This window comes from Schistocerca serialis, chromosome 2 (genome assembly GCF_023864345.2).
Source record: "Schistocerca serialis cubense isolate TAMUIC-IGC-003099 chromosome 2, iqSchSeri2.2, whole genome shotgun sequence".
Taxonomy (NCBI): Eukaryota; Metazoa; Arthropoda; class Insecta; order Orthoptera; family Acrididae; genus Schistocerca; species Schistocerca serialis.
This window is the reverse complement of record NC_064639.1, coordinates 1,119,746,529-1,119,764,723: the sequence shown is the minus strand read 5'-3', so window position 1 is coordinate 1,119,764,723 and position 18,195 is coordinate 1,119,746,529. Positions and strand designations below refer to the sequence as shown.

At 43.8% G+C, this 18,195-nt stretch overlaps 1 protein-coding gene across 1 annotated transcript in view; it reads right to left on the bottom strand.

Moving 5' to 3' along the window:
- Positions 1–18,195, bottom strand: part of LOC126456654 (reversion-inducing cysteine-rich protein with Kazal motifs) — a 350,749-nt gene that overhangs the window by 65,478 nt on the left and 267,076 nt on the right. The window contains exon 5 of the mRNA XM_050092398.1: positions 12,470–12,633. Coding sequence (XP_049948355.1) covers positions 12,470–12,633 — 164 coding nt within the window. The remainder of the gene's footprint in view (positions 1–12,469; positions 12,634–18,195) is intronic.

Here is an 18,195-nt window from a genome sequence, read left to right as displayed (position 1 = left end):
AAATATTTGACGGCTACAGCGACTGTAGCGCTAGCCTGTAATAGCAAAAGTTATTTCCTTCATTCTCAGTCACTAAATGGGGCAGCGATTAGTCCAACATGAATAGGAAAATGAAATTAAACTAACGACCCACCACCTGCTTATGTGACATCTGTTATGTACAAGGGTTGGAACTTAAATAGTGGCAACTACCCGGTGATCAAAAAGTCAGTATAAATTTGAAAACTGAATAGATCACGGAATAATGTAGATAGAGAGGTACAAATTGACACACATGCTTGGAATAACATGGGGTTTTGTAAGAACCAAAAAAAAAAAAATACAAAAGTTCAAAAAATGTCCGACACATGGCGCTTCATCTGATCAGAATAGCAGTAATTAACACAACAAAGTAAGACAAAGCAAAGATGATGTTCTTTACAGGAAATGCTCAATATGTCCACCATCATTCCTCAACAATAGCTGTAGTCGAGGAATAATGTTGTGAACAACACTGTAAAGCATGTCCGGAGTTATGGTGAGGCATTGGCTTTGTCTTTCAGCATCCCTAGAGAAGTCGGTCGATCACGATACACTTGCGACTTCAGGTAACCCCAAAGCCAATAATCGCACGGACTGAGGTCTGGGGACCTGGGAGGCCAACCATGACGAAAGTTGCAGCTGAGCACACGATCATCACCAAAAGACGCGCATCTGTCAGATATTTAGTGAACTTTGTTGTTTTTGGTTCTAATAAAACCCCATGTCATTCCAAGCATTTGTGTCAATATTTACCTCTCTGTCAACTTTATTCCGTGATTTATTAAGTTTTCCAATTTATACTGACTTTTTGATCACCCTGTATTTATTCACAACCGATACAAAAGAGTTACATGTTTGCACCTGTTACTGCCCTTCAAAGTAGTCACCAGCGTGATGTAGAACCCGTTGCCACCGATGTAATATACCGTTAGCAGAGCCTGTTGTAACACCTCGGTTCAGTTTACAGTGATAAAAGCTATAGAAAGAATAATTTAAAATTAATAATACAATTTTAAAGGGGAAAATAGTGTAGAATCAGAGTTCGGTAATTGCAGATCAAAATTATAGTATATCCGCAAGTAGTCTAACGTCTAAGTACAGCAAAGCCACGGAAGCTCCGTCATGGAGAAGGCAGTGAGGTTAAACTCTTGTGATAAAAAACCTACAAAAAGGCCTGACAGTCATTATTGCGGCCTTTTTTCCTTGATTTTTTCGTTAAAGGGCGGGGAACCCTTGTCAGCGAGACAATAATTAGATTGGACTTTATCGTGTTAAGATTCACGATAAACTGTTAGAATATTACGGAGAATAAAAGTGATGTAGTGTACGATCTCTGACTGTTGGTAGCAACGGAGTATTAAGGGGATATTAGGACTTTAGTGCTGGATTGGAACTTTACGGACATGTAGACGACAGAAACTCAAATTATCTGCTGATACGAGTGAATTCAGAGGTACCGGTATTCAGGTATTAACGTGTGGACTCCTGTAAGTGTCGTGTGCCGTTAGTTGCGAATCTGGACGTAGACCGCGTGCATATCGTCGTTTGCGGACTACTTAGATTCATCCAGGCTAGGAACCTTTTAAACACACCATCATCCATCACCATCTTAATCCATGAATATAGAGTGAAAGTGAAATACAAGAGTGTTGGACTTATTTCATTTACCTAGTACTAATCAGTGAAGGTTTTACGGAACCAAAGCTATTCAGCAGTAAGTCAGCACCATCTAGCTGAAAGCGTACGCATTAACTAACATGCTAACTGAAGTGAACGTTTACGTGTTTTACGGACTGCTTAATATGAACTTTTGTGACTCTTAGCCGGGAAAATTACTAAATAAAAGCAATATTTACAAGACTCGCAGTAATAGCAAAACACAAGGCCCGCACCTCATCGGAGAGTCGTCGCTGACACGTCGGGAAGTAAAGCCGGAAAACCTACCGACGATACGTATCTACGAGCAGACGTCGACGTGGAGTACCTAAAAAGGGAACCACAAGAGAGTTAGGGATGCTTTACTGTTTCGTTGATGGTGCGAATGGAGCGGTCTGCTGCCTGTCGAATCTCTGAAAAAGTTCTGAAGCGAATGCCATGAAGCCAAAACTGAAGCGTCAAACAAACGTCGCCGTGAAAGGCGAAGGTTCGTCAGAGCCCCAGTATAGTGAAAGTTATGGTAATTCTCGTGTACGACTGTGACGGTGTTATCCTAACGCATTACGTTCCTCCGCGGTAGACCGTCAATGCACAGTGGTACTGTTCGTTTTTGGAGCATCACCTCCAACCAACTTTGCGAAAGAAGCGGCGACACTTTCTGTGCAACCCACCCATCATTTTGCACGACGATACTTGGCCCCCTACAGCGCAAGCTGGGGCTGCTCTGTTCGATCTATGGGACTGGAAGTACTCTACAATCCACCATACTCACCAGACTTAGACTAAGTCCGAGTAGTTTCGATATGATTCCGAAGATGAAGGAACCACTTCGTGGCATTCGCTTCAGAACTGTTCCAGAGATTCGACAGGCAGTAGACCGCTCCATTCGCACCATCAACAGAACATGCTCTGCTGACGGTATACTACGCCTTCCACATCTCTGGCAACGGGTTCTACACAACGCTGGTGACTACTTTGAAGGACAGTAACAGGTGCGAACATGTAACTCTTTTGTAGCGGTTGTGAATAAATAGTTGCCATTGTATAAGTTCCAACCCTCGTACATAATACTAAGTGAAACTCTTGCATCGATTACAACCAAATTTTGCACAGGAATATCAGGCCTCACTGGTATCAGCATTGTGGCGTTTACAACATCCTAATTCCAATACAGAGATAAAGCTAGAAACGTATTTTTGCAGCTCCTGGTGTATAGGCTGTCCTATATGACAGGCATCTGTGGGAACAGTACCAGACTGCCAAATAAATCTGCTATGCAGGACAGCCTACATGGCATGAGCTAGAATCAGTTTTTGCGGACCCTGACATGTAGGCTGCCCTGAATGGCATGTGTGTTGCATTGCGTAGTATCGGTTTGCTTTATCGACCTGCTTTGCGTGGTGGCTTATACATAAAAGGCAAATATATGAATTTCAAGCTACTAATGTTTAACCTCCGCTGCATGAATAGTGCATTGTGGGAAAAGCATCACCCTGCTTTACTGAAATGTATTGCAGGGGCTACAATTTCCGAAGAATATCGCTGGGGATAGATTGAGACTAATGGAGTGGAAACTGGACAGAGCAAGAGAAGTAGGGGGGGGGGGGGCGGAAGAGGAAGCAGGTATGGATGAGTCAGGAGGAAGATGGGCAGGGTTGTGGGCAGATGGAAAAGGGAGAGGGGGATGAAGAGACAGAGAGTGGGGGAGGGGCATATAGTCAGAGGAAGGAGTGGAGGAAATGAACAAAGAGAAGTGGGACATTGGAGGCGAAAAGACAGTGAGTGGGGAGAAAGAGACGAAAAGACAGTGAATGGGTAGTGTTAGATAGACAGATAAATGAGGGAGGATGAGGTGGAGACAGGGATGGCGAGATGGAAGTGTGTTCAATATGTGTCGAATGCATATGAAAGTGAAGCTGTAGGACAAAGAATAATAATAATAAAATCTGAGTGCAATGTAATACAAGCTGTAAATTTCACAGCAGCTGAGTCGTAATCATATAATCAGAAATTCCTCAAGAACAGAAACGAATTGAAACCAGATGGTTTTAATTTCAAAAGGAACTGGTTACGAGTATATTGATGTCCTTGCCACGTACTTTCTGATGATCTGTGCTGATTGTAGTACGTTTCAGACTCCCTGCAGTACACTTTAAACTAAATTAAACTTTTACTACTATATTCTTTGACTTAGCCGCTATGTCTTCTTATAAGCCTTTTTAGTATTATCGTCGCTTCCACGCCTTGTATATACCTGTTACGTCTATGTCTTCTGCCTCCCAGCTATCAAAATGCATATATCTCTCGAAACGATTATCTTTCTTGGCTGTAACATTTAGTCCTCCTTGTGCCCACCTGTGGTGCTTCCTTCTTACTTATGGGCCTATAATAGCTAGCAAATGTCCCATTACATTTAGCACAAGACCCAAATCTTGTTCACTTTTAGCTACCGCTGCTGAATTATGAATACATCGTGTTGTGCTAATTTTCTGTCATTAACAAACAATAACAGTCCTTTGCTTCCTTCATTTTCTTTTCAAAGTACCACATAAACATCAGTTGCCTTACATCTTTCCTGGTTTCCTACTGATCGCCAGCCGGTTTGGCCGAGCGGTTCTAGGCGCTTCAGTCTGGAACCGCGCGACCGCTACGGTCGCCGGTTCGAATCCTGCCTCGGGCATGGATGTGTGCGATGTCCTTAGGTTAGATAGGTTTAAGTAGTTCTAAGTTATAGGGGACTGATGACCTCAGATGTTAAGTCCCATAGTACTCAGAGCCATTTGAACCATTTTGAACCTACTGATCATTCAAATATTTCAGTACTGACTATTACAACTCTCTCTGAAGGAAGAGAGTTCGTTTCCATTTCTCCCCGTTATCGTCACTACAGAGCTTAGGAAAAGACAATATTATGTTTCATGCCACACTGTACAACGTCTTTCCGTATTTATAATGGAACAATAAGCTCCCAGGTATTTCATTTGCATCTTCAAATTGCTGACATACATCAAGCGTTATCAGCGAATTAACATGTGTTCACCAAACGGCGCATTTAACACTTGAAGATGGCCACCGTGGTCGAAACCAGCTGCGATCGTGACTGTGTCAACATTTGAATAAAACTCTTTAATAAGTCGGATGCCATTTTCTTAGACGAAATGCCTTATACAGGCCAGCCACTTAGCAGTGCAACTGTAGCGAAGCTACAGAAAACGTTGGGAGTTTTACGACACATTGTTTTTGATTCTGGATCAGCGCAACCAGCCCGGATGGACTGACGCATCTTGCTGGCCCGTCTCTTCCAGAGTCCGGCAGGTTGTGCATTCAGGCTGCATTTTGGGCCAACTTGTCTGGTGTGTTGGGTTCTTCGCCCGTCTGTAGATCATTGTATTTGTCCTCCTGGTATTTCGATTAAATGTACAGAGTATAGTTTCCAGAATGGATTTTCACTTCGCAGCTAAGTTTGTGCTGATCGCAAACTTCCTGGAAGATTAAAACAATGTGTCTCACCGGGATTCGAACCCAGAATCGTTGGCTTTGGTGGTCAAATCTCCGACATTTATGCAGGCCTGGATGGCTCGTATTTGAGCACCCCTTCACTGCACTCAGAAAGAGGGTGTATGACAATGTTTTTAAACATTATAACCTGAACCGAAAAAGTGGAACATACTGCTGCTGAAGAAACTGATGATACAATTACAGCAGGGAAGTGAAGCAGGCAAGAAGAAAATGCAGATAAGCACTCTGTACTAGCAGCGCATAGGTGCTAACTTCGGTTGGAGCAAATGCTAGCAGGGAAAGGTCGCAGTCTGGCAGTGACTTATTTATCAGTGGTTTGTATGTTGGAAACGTACTATGCATTTGTGAATACTTATGTATTTTTAAGCTAATAGTTATCTTTTTTAAAAAAATGTCGGAGAGCATTCATCAACGAAAGGAAAATTTTGTGGGTTCGACTCCCCGTCGGGCACACCATTTTAATTTGGTAAGTACTTTCAAATATACTTCGGCAGGTTGACTTGTTTCAGTACTTGTTTGAGCTTGCGTGAGTGATCAAGGTGCCGATTTCCACCTAGTTACAGTATCAACATAGGTGTTTCTCATACTTAAAAAGAGTGTACATGTAAGCAGTAGCAGTAACGCAATGTCTTTACTCAGAGATTCTTAATATGCAGATGGTGCAAAGTAAGCATACACTGAGAGAATTAAAAGCATCGCTACAATCACAATGCCAGGGCTCTCCGGCATTGGAATAGCACCCCAGCGTTGGACGTAACGGGAAAGTCCTGTACCATAGGTGATCTTACATATCTTATAATTATATTTATCCCTGAGACATTTAAGTCTCATTTTATCTACGATAATGATCGAAGCAGCAGAAATGATCTAAAATTTGGGTTGCGGCCCTGGCAATAGTGACAATGTAACGGAAAGTAAGCGGAAGTTATAATTTGAAGTTTGTTTCGGGGAGGGCGCTCAACTTGGGTAGTTCGTGCAGCAATGGCAGCCATAGTGCTGTGGTGGTGTAAAGGTTAGCATTTTTGAATGGCAAGCAAGAAGACCCGGGTTCAAGGCCCGGACACAAGATAAATTTTAATTCATTTCTTCTGCTTCGATCATTATCGCAGATTATTCACTTTGGTGTGTAGAATGTATGGCGATATACCATCAACTTTCGGAAAAATTCCATTCACACAGTTCCCGAGACTGCAAGAGTCAACAAGTGCAAGAAGAGACGAAAAGACAGTGAATGGGTAGTATTAGATAGACAGATAACTAGGGAGGATGACGTGGACGCATCCAAGGCGGGGACATGAACAGTACCCAGAGGAATGACGATCAGTTTGGCATAAGGTTCAAATGGCTCTGAGCACTATGGGACTTAACATCTTAGGTCACCAGTCGCCTAGATTAGAACTACTTAAACCTAACTAACCTAAGGACATCACACACATCCATGCCCTAGGCAGGATTCGAACCTGCGACCGTAGCAGTCCCGCGGTTCCGGACTGCAGTGCCTAGAACCGCATGACCACCACGGCCGGCCCTTGGCATAAGGAAAGCTAAATACACCAAAGAGGCAGTCCTGGTGTTATGCTTGACCACGGAAATAAGACTGAAGAAATATCACGACAAGGTCACAGAATTTGCGATCTGGAAAAAGCGTTAGGCAGTGTCAAATGACGCAAAACGTTCGAAATCCTGAGAGAAAAGGAGTAAACAATGCCGAAAAACTGGTAGTATACAATATGTACAAGAAAAAAGTGGGAAAAATGAGTGGTGACCAAGAACACAGTGCTCGGATTAAAAAGGATGTAAGGGAGGGATGTAGTCTTTCGGCCCTGCTATTCAGTCTACACACTGAAGAAGCAATGACACAAATAAAACAAAGGGTCAAGAGTGGAATTAAAATTCAAGGTGAAATGTTATCAATGAGGAGTTTCGCTGATGACATTGCTATCCTCAGCGAAAGTGAAGAAGAATTACACGATCTGTCGAAAGAAATGAAGAGTCTAATGAGTACGGAATACGGATTGAGAGCAAATCGAAGAAAGACGAAAGTAATGAGAAATAGCAGAAATGAGAACAGCGAGTAACTTAACAACAGAATCACTTACTCCATTTTCTGCTGCTACTGATATTACACTACACTTGTCTGACCAGAAATCCTTCTCTTCCTTCCATCTCACTTCACTGACACCCCCTCCCCCCTCCTCTTCCCGGTATCCAGACTGAAGCGCCTAGAACCTCTCGGCGACACCGGCCGAGAAATATTGAGGCTTGTGGTCACTAGGTGGCTATCGCTCACACTTGCTGTGGTTAAGGTTGTATACAATTGGGATGCCATTAAAAGCTTTGAGGATTATCGTTGAATAATACACAATCATTTTAGTGATGATTAATCTGGGAAAGACCTGATTTTTCTAGTCTACTTTAACTTTTATAAATGTCAATGTTTCTCTCAAAAGTTCTAGGTACATAGAAAACGCAAATCTAAGCATTTTGGAAACTTATGTTGATGTAAAGGAACTTTTTAAGAAAATATGCCAGATAATTTTCTTGGAAGTGGGACACACAAAGATTTGAACTTGTTAGGTACAAATGTTAAAAAATGAAAAGAAAATAATTTAAATGGTTTCCTTTTCACATTATATTCATACTTACTCAAGCATTTCAATATTTCACAGACTATGTGGATTAACTATTCGTCTTTGCACAATCAAAGAAACTAATTTCTGTGAGGTATAAGATGTACAATATTTTGAGTTTCATGTAAATAAAGATGAACCAAATGGTGACTGACTTAGCTCCAGGGTAATTTTAAGTGATAAAATCACTCCTTCTGGTAATGATTGTATGAAATTCGTAGCAGTACTTGGTAATTTTAAATGCAAAGAAATTAGTATACAGAATTTGAAATAAATAATTTGTTCTGTCTTGAGTATCCCAGGAGCTAATGCCCCCGAGTGTGTTTTCAGTTATTAACAGTAAGTGGACTGATGTGGGTACGAGAAGGTCTGTTGAACTCATTAAAGGCGAATTGCAAATTGTAGCAAATTCCATTTAAACATGTAAAGAATTTTTCATATATCTGAAAGATGTCATATTAAGTTTCTTTATGAATGCACTGTAAACATTTGGAACCATGACGAAATCTTGTCGGTGTTCCATTCTTATTGCTGCGTTCAAATTCCACGACGATTCGATGAGTCTCATTCTCATCATCTTCTGGTCAAGACGATGTTTTTCGATGGAAAATGATGAGTATGATGCTCATCAGAACGTCGCGGAAATTGAAGGCAGCCACCTCAGGGGAAACCCAAGAAGATTTCATCAGTAGTACACGCCGCGAAAGCCTATGTTTATATTTGTAGCCATGTTTGTACATTCAAGGGTTTTATGTATTTTAAATGTCTGAGAATAAATATTGCATTGGACTCATCGAAAATAAAACTGAAATACAGTAGTAAAAGTTTATAGCGAAGTGTTGGATCCTACATGGCACAACGCGTTAGCAATTTACATATTCTCCTTTGTTTTCAATTCGAAAACCTGGCAACCCAAGGCTCCACTGCCACCACGTCAAAATCGCATTTCTGCTGACCTTAAGTTTGCAATCAGATGCAAGGCGCGCCCCAGGACGGTAGCCAGGCGGAGGGGGGGGGGAGAGGGGGGGAGAGGGGGGGGGAGAGCAGAGCTCACCAGCCCAGCAGTCACTGGCAGTGGGACCGGCGGTCTAGCTCGTGGCGGGCTAAGCAGGCTGGAAATTGGACCGTGCAAAACTCTACTCTACACAAAACTTTTCGTTCTTTTCGTGCGTTCCTGTTCCAAGAGTTTGAAACCAGAGTCTTCAAAATGGTTCAAATGGCTCTGAGCACTATGGGACTTAAGAGCTGAGGTCATCAGTCCCCTAGAACGTAGAACTACTTAAACCTAACTAACCTAAGGACATCACACACATCCATGCCGGAGGCAGGATTCGAACCTGCGACCGTAGCGGTCGCTCGGTTCCAGACTGAAGCGCGTAGAACCGCACGGCCACACCGGCTGGCAGAGGTCTTCCTATCATAAGTGCGGACTGCCCAACATGTCAACAAGGAATGGTGTCCCCCTCACAGCTGCGTAACTCGGCGTAAGAACAGTGGTCACCAGAAAATCGTAAACGACAGGGACCGGAGACGAGTGTTACTTCTTGTCAACGACAGTCGACTTCAAATCCGACAAACTGCTGCTGTCAATAATTAAAGCTCGATATAAACCAATTTCCGAGAGAGTTCTAAAAAGCGACACACAAACATCTACGTCTTCAGTGGGCCAAACAAGACAGAAACTGGACAGCAGCAGATTGGAGCCGTATTGTGCAGTCCGGTAAACGCCGATAGTGCCTCATTTCAGATGGTACAGAACATTTTTATGAAGTTTATTCACAGTCGTAGAATCTTTCTGACGTTAGCTGCATTATGTATAAGGATATTACCTACTTAAGACACATGAAAATTTGTGCTGGACAGGAACTAAAACTCAGAATTCTCACTTGTCGTCAGCGTCCGATTATCAAAGCATGCTTCCAGAGCCACAGGAACTTCCTTATGACATACTGTCTACGATCCCAAAGCTCACAATTTTACTTCAGACAGTGTTAAAAAATAAGTATTACAAGTCTCATCAGGCAAAAGGCGATTGTAATAGCACGGTTCAATACGTTTGTCTCCTTGAAATCCTCTGACGGGTACACAAGAAAATTCGCGAGCGACGGCGTGGTGTACAGTATGTCATATGGAAGAGTGGGTCGGTCCTGAGAATGTGCTCAGATAGCCGAAGTACGTGAGGCTACCGCTGATGACAAGTGGGAAATCCGTGTTCAAGTCCCGGTCCAACGGAAGTTTTCATGTGTCACCTTACCTACGGTGCTGCGTGTTTTGCGGCTGTTTTCGTACCATGAGTTGGGCGCACTCATTCAGGTTACTGTGGACGAGAACTGGGAAGTTTATTTCAACATTCTTTGTGACCAAGAGTAACCTTTTCTTTTACATCTTCACCTTGCATGTGGACACTCTTTCTTCCAAAATGACACCAGCTGTGTTCACAGGGATTCAAGTGTATGTGCCTGGCTTGGCGAACACTCAGACACCCCATATGATGGCGACTGGTTCGCTAGATGGCTGAGAACTACACTACTGGCCATTGCAATTGCTACACCACGTAGATGACGTGCTACAGAGTCGCATATTTAACCGACAGGAAAAAGATGCTGTGACATGCAAATGATTAGCTTTTCAGACTATTCACATAAGATTGGCGCCAGTGGCGACACCTACAACGTGCTGACATGAGGAAAGTTTCTAACCGATTTCTCATACACAAACAGCAGTTGGATGGCGTTGCCTGGTGAAACGTTGTTGTGATGCCTCGTCTAAGGAGAAATGCGTACCATCACATTTCCGAGTTTGATAAAGGTCGGATTGTAGCCAATCTCGATTGCTGTTTATCGTATCTCGACATATGTGCTCGCGTTGGTCGAGATCCAATGACTGTTAGCAGAATATGAAATCGGTGGTTTCAGGAGGGTAATACGGAACGCCGTGCTGGATTCCAACTGCCTCATATCACTAGCAGTCGAGATGACAGACATCTTATCCACATGGCTGTAACGGATCGTGAAGCCACGTCTCGATCCCTGAGACAACAGATGGGGACGTTTGCAAGACAGCCGGCCGAGGTGGCCGAGCGGTTCTAGACGCTACAGTCTGGAACCGCGCGACCGCTACGGTCGCAGGTTCTAATCCTGCCTCGGGCATGGATGTGTGTCGTCCTTAGGTTAGTTAGGTTTAAGTAGTTCTAAGTTCTAGGGGACTGATGACCTTAGCAGTTAAGTCCCATAGTGCTCAGAGCCATTTTGTTTGCAAGACAACAACCATCTGCACGAACAATTCGACGGCGTTTGCAGCGGCATGGACTATCAGTTCGGAGACTATGACTGCGGTTACCCTAGACGCTGCATCACAAACAGGAGCGCCTGCGATGGTGTACTCAACGATGGACTTGGGTGCACCAATGGCAAAACGTCATTTTTTCGGACGAATGCAGGTTCTGCTTACAGCATCATGATGATCGCATCCGTGTTTGGCGACATCGCGGTGAACGCACATTGGAAGCGTGTATTCGTCATCGCCATACTGGCGTATGGTATGGGGTACCATTGGTTACACGTCTCGGTCACCTCTTGTTCGTATTGACGGCTCTTTGAACGGTGGACGTTACTTTTCAGATGTGTTACAACCCGTGGCTCTACCCTTCATTCGATCAAATGGTTCAAATGGCTCCGAGCACTATGGGACTCAAATTCTGAGGTCATTAGTCCCCTAGAACTTAGGACTAGTTAAACCTAACTAACCCAACGACATCACACACGTCCATGTCCGAGGCAGGATTCGAACCTGCGACCGTAGCGGTCTCGCGGTTCCAGACTGAAGCGCCTAGAACCAAACGGCCACTTCGGCCCGCTTCATTCGATCCCTGCGAATCCCTACATTTAAGCAGGATAATGCACGACCGAATGTTGCAGGTCCTGTACGGGCCTTTCTGGATACAGAAAATGTTCGACTGCTGCCCTGGCCACTACATTCTGCAGATCTCTCACTAATTGAAAACGTGTGGTCAATGGTGGCTGAGCAACTGGCTCGCCACAATACGCCAGTAACTACTCTTGATGGACTGTGGTATCGTGTTGCAGCTGCATGGGCATCTGTACGTATACACGCCATCCAAGCTCTGTATGACTCAAAGCCTATGCGTATCAAGTCCGTTATTAAGGCCGGAGGTTGTTGTTCTGGGTACTGATTTCTCAGGATCTATGCACCCAAATTGCGTGAAAATGCATGACATGTGAGTTCTAGTATAATATATTTGTCCATGAATACTCGTTTATCAGCTGCATTTCGTTTTGGTATAGCAATTTTAATGGCCAGTAGTGTATTTGGAAAAGAGGTCGAAAAGTAGCAGTCAACAACCCTCTATCTCTACAGGGTTTAATCACGTATGGATGACTTCAGATGTATATGATATACCTAAAGAAACTAGTAGTCACCGAATTCAGGGCAGTATTAAAGCTTTGAGGCCATGTTACAAGGTATTTGCGTTATATTTCTCCGGGAGGGTAACAAATGTTTTGTCCAGTGTTTTTATAAGTGTGTGTGACACATGTCATGGGATCGGACAGTTGTTGATGTGCAGCTGTACATAACTGAGCAGTTGCGCAGCAAAGAGTGACGGTGGCGAGATGCGGGAGTACCTTCTGGATGTCGAGGCAGGAGTAGAAGGAGATCTCGTCGCTGTAGCGGCAGGCGGCGGTGACGTCAGCGCGGGAGGAGGCGGCCAGGCAGGCCTGCTGGCAGAGCGGCGACTGCGGAAGCGCGCAGCAGCTGCGACCCGGCCACTGGTCCGCGCGGCGCGCCTCTGTCCGGCAACACGTGTTCTCTTATTTTGTGGTATTCATCCCCCTCGCCCTGTGTGGGCGGCATGTTACGTGTATTGACAAGATGAAGAAAGCACCAAGTTAAAAGCTGAGATATTTACAATAAATTCTTAAAAAAATAGTAGAGCTAACATTAATGTAACGTTTAATATGAATGAACTCGATTTTTGTTTTTAATTTAAAACTATAATAACAAAAAAGTAAAACGAAAACAATAAGGATATATTTAAATCATTTAAAACACGATATAGCACACTGATCTTAAAAAGAAGCTTGGAAGACATGCCCTGGGAATTTTTGTTGTTGAAGAGAAAAAGCGCAGGGTGTTGAATACGGTAGAAGGGTGAGAGTATAAGTTTGAAGGGCTGATGGGTAGTATCGATGGAGAAAGTGTATATGGAAGATAGGAAGGGACGGTTACGTGAAAGTGAAGGAAACGCCGTAATCTCGACAGAGAAAGAGAATATGAAAGACAGAAAGGGAAGGTTACATGAGAGTGTATGTAAGGCTATGATGTGAAGGCAAAAACGGGATAGGGAAAGATCTCATGAGATGGGATTTTGGGGGGAGGGAGGGAGGCGGCATATAGTCTGTAGGATGGGTAAATGTCGGGGCGTTTGAGGATGGTGAAGTTTGTTCGATAGTGTTCAGTATGAGTGAGGAGAGGTGAGAATTTGATGAGAGGATAAGAAGGAGATAGAAGATAAAACCATGTGGAGGGCGAAGCGGTGTGCATGACGTTCAAGGAAATAGATGGACTAATAGAACTTAGGTGGGACAGATATCCCTGCAAGATTTGCATAGGAGAGATGTGTCCGAAAAAAGGCTATTTAGGTTTGGAAGATACCCAGTAACGTGCATTCATCCCATTTGTCAAGTCTGTTAACAATCTCATCTCGAAAACAACAGAAACATTCACAAGTATAAAAGTTGAAGAAATAATGAACTACTGCTGCAGAGTGAAAATCTCATTCTGGAAACATCCCCCAGGCTGTGGCTAAGCCATGTCTCCGCTATATCCTTTCTTTCAGGAGTGCTAGTTCTGCATGGTTCGCAGGAGAGCTTCTGTAAAGTTTGGAAGGTAGGAGACGAGATACTGGCAGAAGTAAAGCTGTGAGTACCGGGCGTGAGTCGTGCTTCGGTAGCTCAGATGGTAGAGCACTTGCCCGCGAAAGGCAAAGGTCCCGAGTTCGAGTCTCGGTCGGGCACACAGTTTTAATCTGGCAGGAAGTTTCATATCAGCGCACACTCCGCTGCAGAGTGAAAATCTCATTCTGGAAACTACACTATTCTTCACCTGTCCTTAATGTAGCTCCCTACTGTGGTACAACGCAATATAAATCTTTAAGCAGTTACCTTTATGTGTACGCGGAGGTGTGTGTGTGTCTGTGAGTGTGTGTTGTATGTGTGCGCGTGTGTGTGTGCTGTGGTTACGAAAGAGAGAGAGAGAAACGGAATAAATTAAGATTAAATCACTGCATGTAAAGAAGAAAAATACATGAGCAGCGCAGCAGAATGGTCAGCATCCTGTCACATTTTCTGCTCAGTAAAAGTACGATAATGTCACGGTGAGAGGTCGCAATGATGGCCATTAAACTTTAACAAAAATCAAATCGATGCCAATAGCCAGTAAGAGCGCCCACACAGTGGCACCAAAGGTCAGTTTACAGACAGCGAGTATTCCGATAAAATAACACAGAAGTGGCATAAGTACAAAAAATTAAGTTGTGACACAAATAAACTAAACAACATTCATCGGTGATACAAATTAAGAAACACACGCTTAATTAATGGAATAGCCACATAATACCAAAAAAAAAGTGTGTGAAATCTTATGGGACTTAACTGCTAAGGTCATCAGTCCCTAAGCATACACACTACTTAACCTAAATTACCCTAAGGACACCCATGCCTGAGGGAGGACTCGAACCTCCGCTGGGACCAGCCGCACAGTCCATGACTGCAGCGCCTCAGACCGCTCGGCTAATCCCGCGCGGCCATAATGCTAAAGATCTCCAACTTGTTGAGAGACGACACTACAGTTCTTATCATATAGCGACAACTTCAGTAGTACAATGAGAACGGGATTCAGCATTCTTCGTAGCACTTCTTTGGTACATTTTACAGTACGCCGTCTCTAATGACCTCGTTGTCGACGGGACGTTAAACACCACTAACCTAACCTAACCTTTGCAGTACGTGTCAACTGCATGCTCTCCACTCGCTTTTTTCCTCTGCTTTTCCCTTAATACACTCGTAGCTTTTCAACGTCATCCAGTATTCGAACTTTTATTTTTATCCCCCCCCCCCCCCCTCTCTCTCTCACTCCTCTGCGATATTGCCTTCAAGGACGCCTTGTTACCAGCAGTTCCTGCGACGTATACGTCCCAGCCGTTTTCCTCACTGTCGTCATTTCCGCCAGTTCTATTTTCTCCACTATTCTTGGAAGTACGCTTTCACATCGTGACTACAGGCAAGAACATCGATTTCAGGAATGTTATTGTCGAAACTTTCATATCAGCGCACACACCGCTGCAGAGTGAAAATCTCATTCTGGAAACGTTGTTGTCCGTAAACTACAGCTTCACCATATGCTGCTTTATGAAAGCGGACACCGTCATGCTGATACAATCATCGTCTGCGAACTATCCCTCTACTATACGCACTACACAATGCTGTCAATGTGTTCATGTCCTTCGGTATTAAGTTTTTTTTAAGCACGCTAAATGGACAACACCCTAACAACGGAGGCCTCCCATCCCGTAACACTAAGCCCTCTGTACTTCACTGTTGGCATTACTCATTATGGCTTGCAATGCTCACCAAGCATTCGCCAAACCTAAAACCTTCCATCAATTGCTACATGGTATCGCGTGATTCACTACTGCAAATGACTCGTTTCCAGTCATCTATCGTCCAGCGGCCGTCGCTCTTTATACACCATAGAAACACGTAGCTTACGAGGAGCTGCTCAACCATTCTTTGCAACACCCTAACCATAGTTATTATGCCGGCCGGACGGCTGCTAGCACTTCGGAACTCAAGAGCGATTCCTTCTTCTGATTTCATGCGATTTTATACCGCCACCTTGCCCAGTGCTCGATGCTCCCTGACTGTCAATACATGAGTTCTGTCTGGTCTCGGTTTAGCTATCGCTGTTCCTCCGCGTGCCCACTTCAAAAATTGGCACCTGCAAAAGCGTTGAAATTCTCCTAATGCATCTGTTACGTGACATCCTATGAATAGTTCGAAGTCATTGGGCTCTCCCGAAAGACCAATTGTACTGTTACTGCATTTCTACCGACAACAAAATATCCCCCGCCTCCTTCTATACTGGCGTCCACCTCTCATGCCATCTAGTGGTCAATTCCATATTACACACAGATATCTTGATATTTTAGATAGCATCGTGTATTCTCGTTCGTCATTCTTCAAGCCACATCCCTTTTAAATTGTTTCTCCCCAACCGCATTTCACAATTACCCAAGTATTTGTTACTGTTTGGGACTAGCCATGATTCCCTGCCATACGGCGCTACATTCCAGGCAAAAAATTTGACGAAGTATTCCTGATACTTCGGTATCGGTAACTGAGGTGCTTGAAGCTGTCGATAGCAGACCTCGGCTTGCATCGGTGAGGCGATAATGACGTGGCGTGTGATGTCACCTGTGCACTAACAGTAGTAGAACACTATCGGTATTTGCCGTTGTTGTTGTTGTGGTCTTCAGCCCAGAGACTGGTTTGATGCAGCTCTCCATGCTGCTCTATCCTGTGCAAGCTTCTTTATCTCCCAGTACCTACTGCAACCTACATCCTTCTGAATCTGCTTAGTGTATTCATCTCTTGGTCTCCCTCTACGAATTTTACCCTCCACGCCGCCCTCCATTATTAAACTGGTGATCCCTTGATGCCTCAGAACATGTCCTACCAACCGATCCCTTCTTCTTGTCAAGTTGTTCCACAAACTCCTCTTCTTCCAAGTTCTATTCAGTACCTCCTCATTAGTTATGTGATCTACCCATCTAATCTGCAGCATTCTCCTGTAGCACCACATTTCCAAAGCTTCTATTCTCTTCTTGCCTAAACTATATATCGTTCATGTTTCATTTACATACATGGCTACACTCCATACAAATACTTTAAGAAACGTTTTCCTGACACTTAAATCTATGCTCTAGTTAGCAAATTTCTCTTCTTCAGAATCGCTTTCCTTGCCATTGCCAGTCTACATTTTATATCCTCTCTACTTCTGCCATCATCAGATTATGCTTATATACTACCTTTTAGAATGTAGATTGTAGACTGTTGCATAACCCAAAGTTTACGTTAAGTTAGAAGTTAGGTTACATGTTGAGGAAACCAATCAACATGAATATGATACCACCAACTGTGAGGAGGAATGCCCATTTATCTGCATCCTATCCCGAGGTCTATTTCAGGTTGAAAGGTAACACAGTGGCTATAAACGAGCGAAGCCAACTTCGTGTTCATGAGAATAATTATAATTCTTGTTAGGGCACACATTTTTCATGATTTGGATTCAGATGAGTAATTTATGTCCGCCATTTTATCGATAGGTGAAAACAGATGCGTACTATGAAGAGGATTCAATATTTCCCAGTAACTCAAAGAGAACTAAGAAAGGATTGATACTGACTGTGTTGTGTCCCAGATACAAACTAACGAATGGGAAGACGGAATTAATTACAACTTAGAAGATTTATTCTGAAAGCAAGGTGAAACATAACTCAGCGTAATCACTCGTGTGCAGATCCGTAGACAAAGTTCATCTCCTGTAAACGCTATCACAGTGGCAGCGTCGCGACTGAGAGGAGACTTGCTCCATTCTCCGGCAGGCCCACCAGACGACTCCGCTTTCGGGCCGCGACGTCGCGACTTAATCACTTGGTGTTGAAACCTGACTGGCTCCGTCAACGCCAGCGGTATCACTGCTGCTTCTCCTGTGGCGCCTCCATTGTGTGAACTTTGAAGTATACCGCGCTACTGCCAAATCAAATGACTCCAAGCACTATGGGACTTAACATCTGAGGTCATTAGTCCCCTAGACTTAGAACAACTTGCGGCCTCCTCAGAACTTGAACCTACAATATTACGAGCCATTGTGTATTAAGATGAAACTACGAGATCGCTAGAAAAATTTCGTTGAAAATTCCTTCCTATGACAACTTCGTTTCTGTTTGGTTCAAATGGCTCTGAGCACTATGGGACTCAACTGCTGTGGTCATCAGTCCCCTAGAACTTAGAACTACTTAAACCTAACTAACCTAAGGACATCACACACATCCATGCCCGAGGCAGGATTCGAACCTGCGACCGTAGCAGTCGTACGGTTCCGGACTGCGCGCCTAGAAGTTTCTGTTTGGGACTCGATTATAAAATAAGAACTGAAGTTTTGTCAACTGTTGTGGAGAATAGATTACGAGACTACGGATCTCACCTTGTATCTTTAATTTGTAGCAACCGAAGTATCTGAGCCATTTACGGTTTGCCGGCCGAAGTGGCCGTGCGGTTCTGGGCGCTGC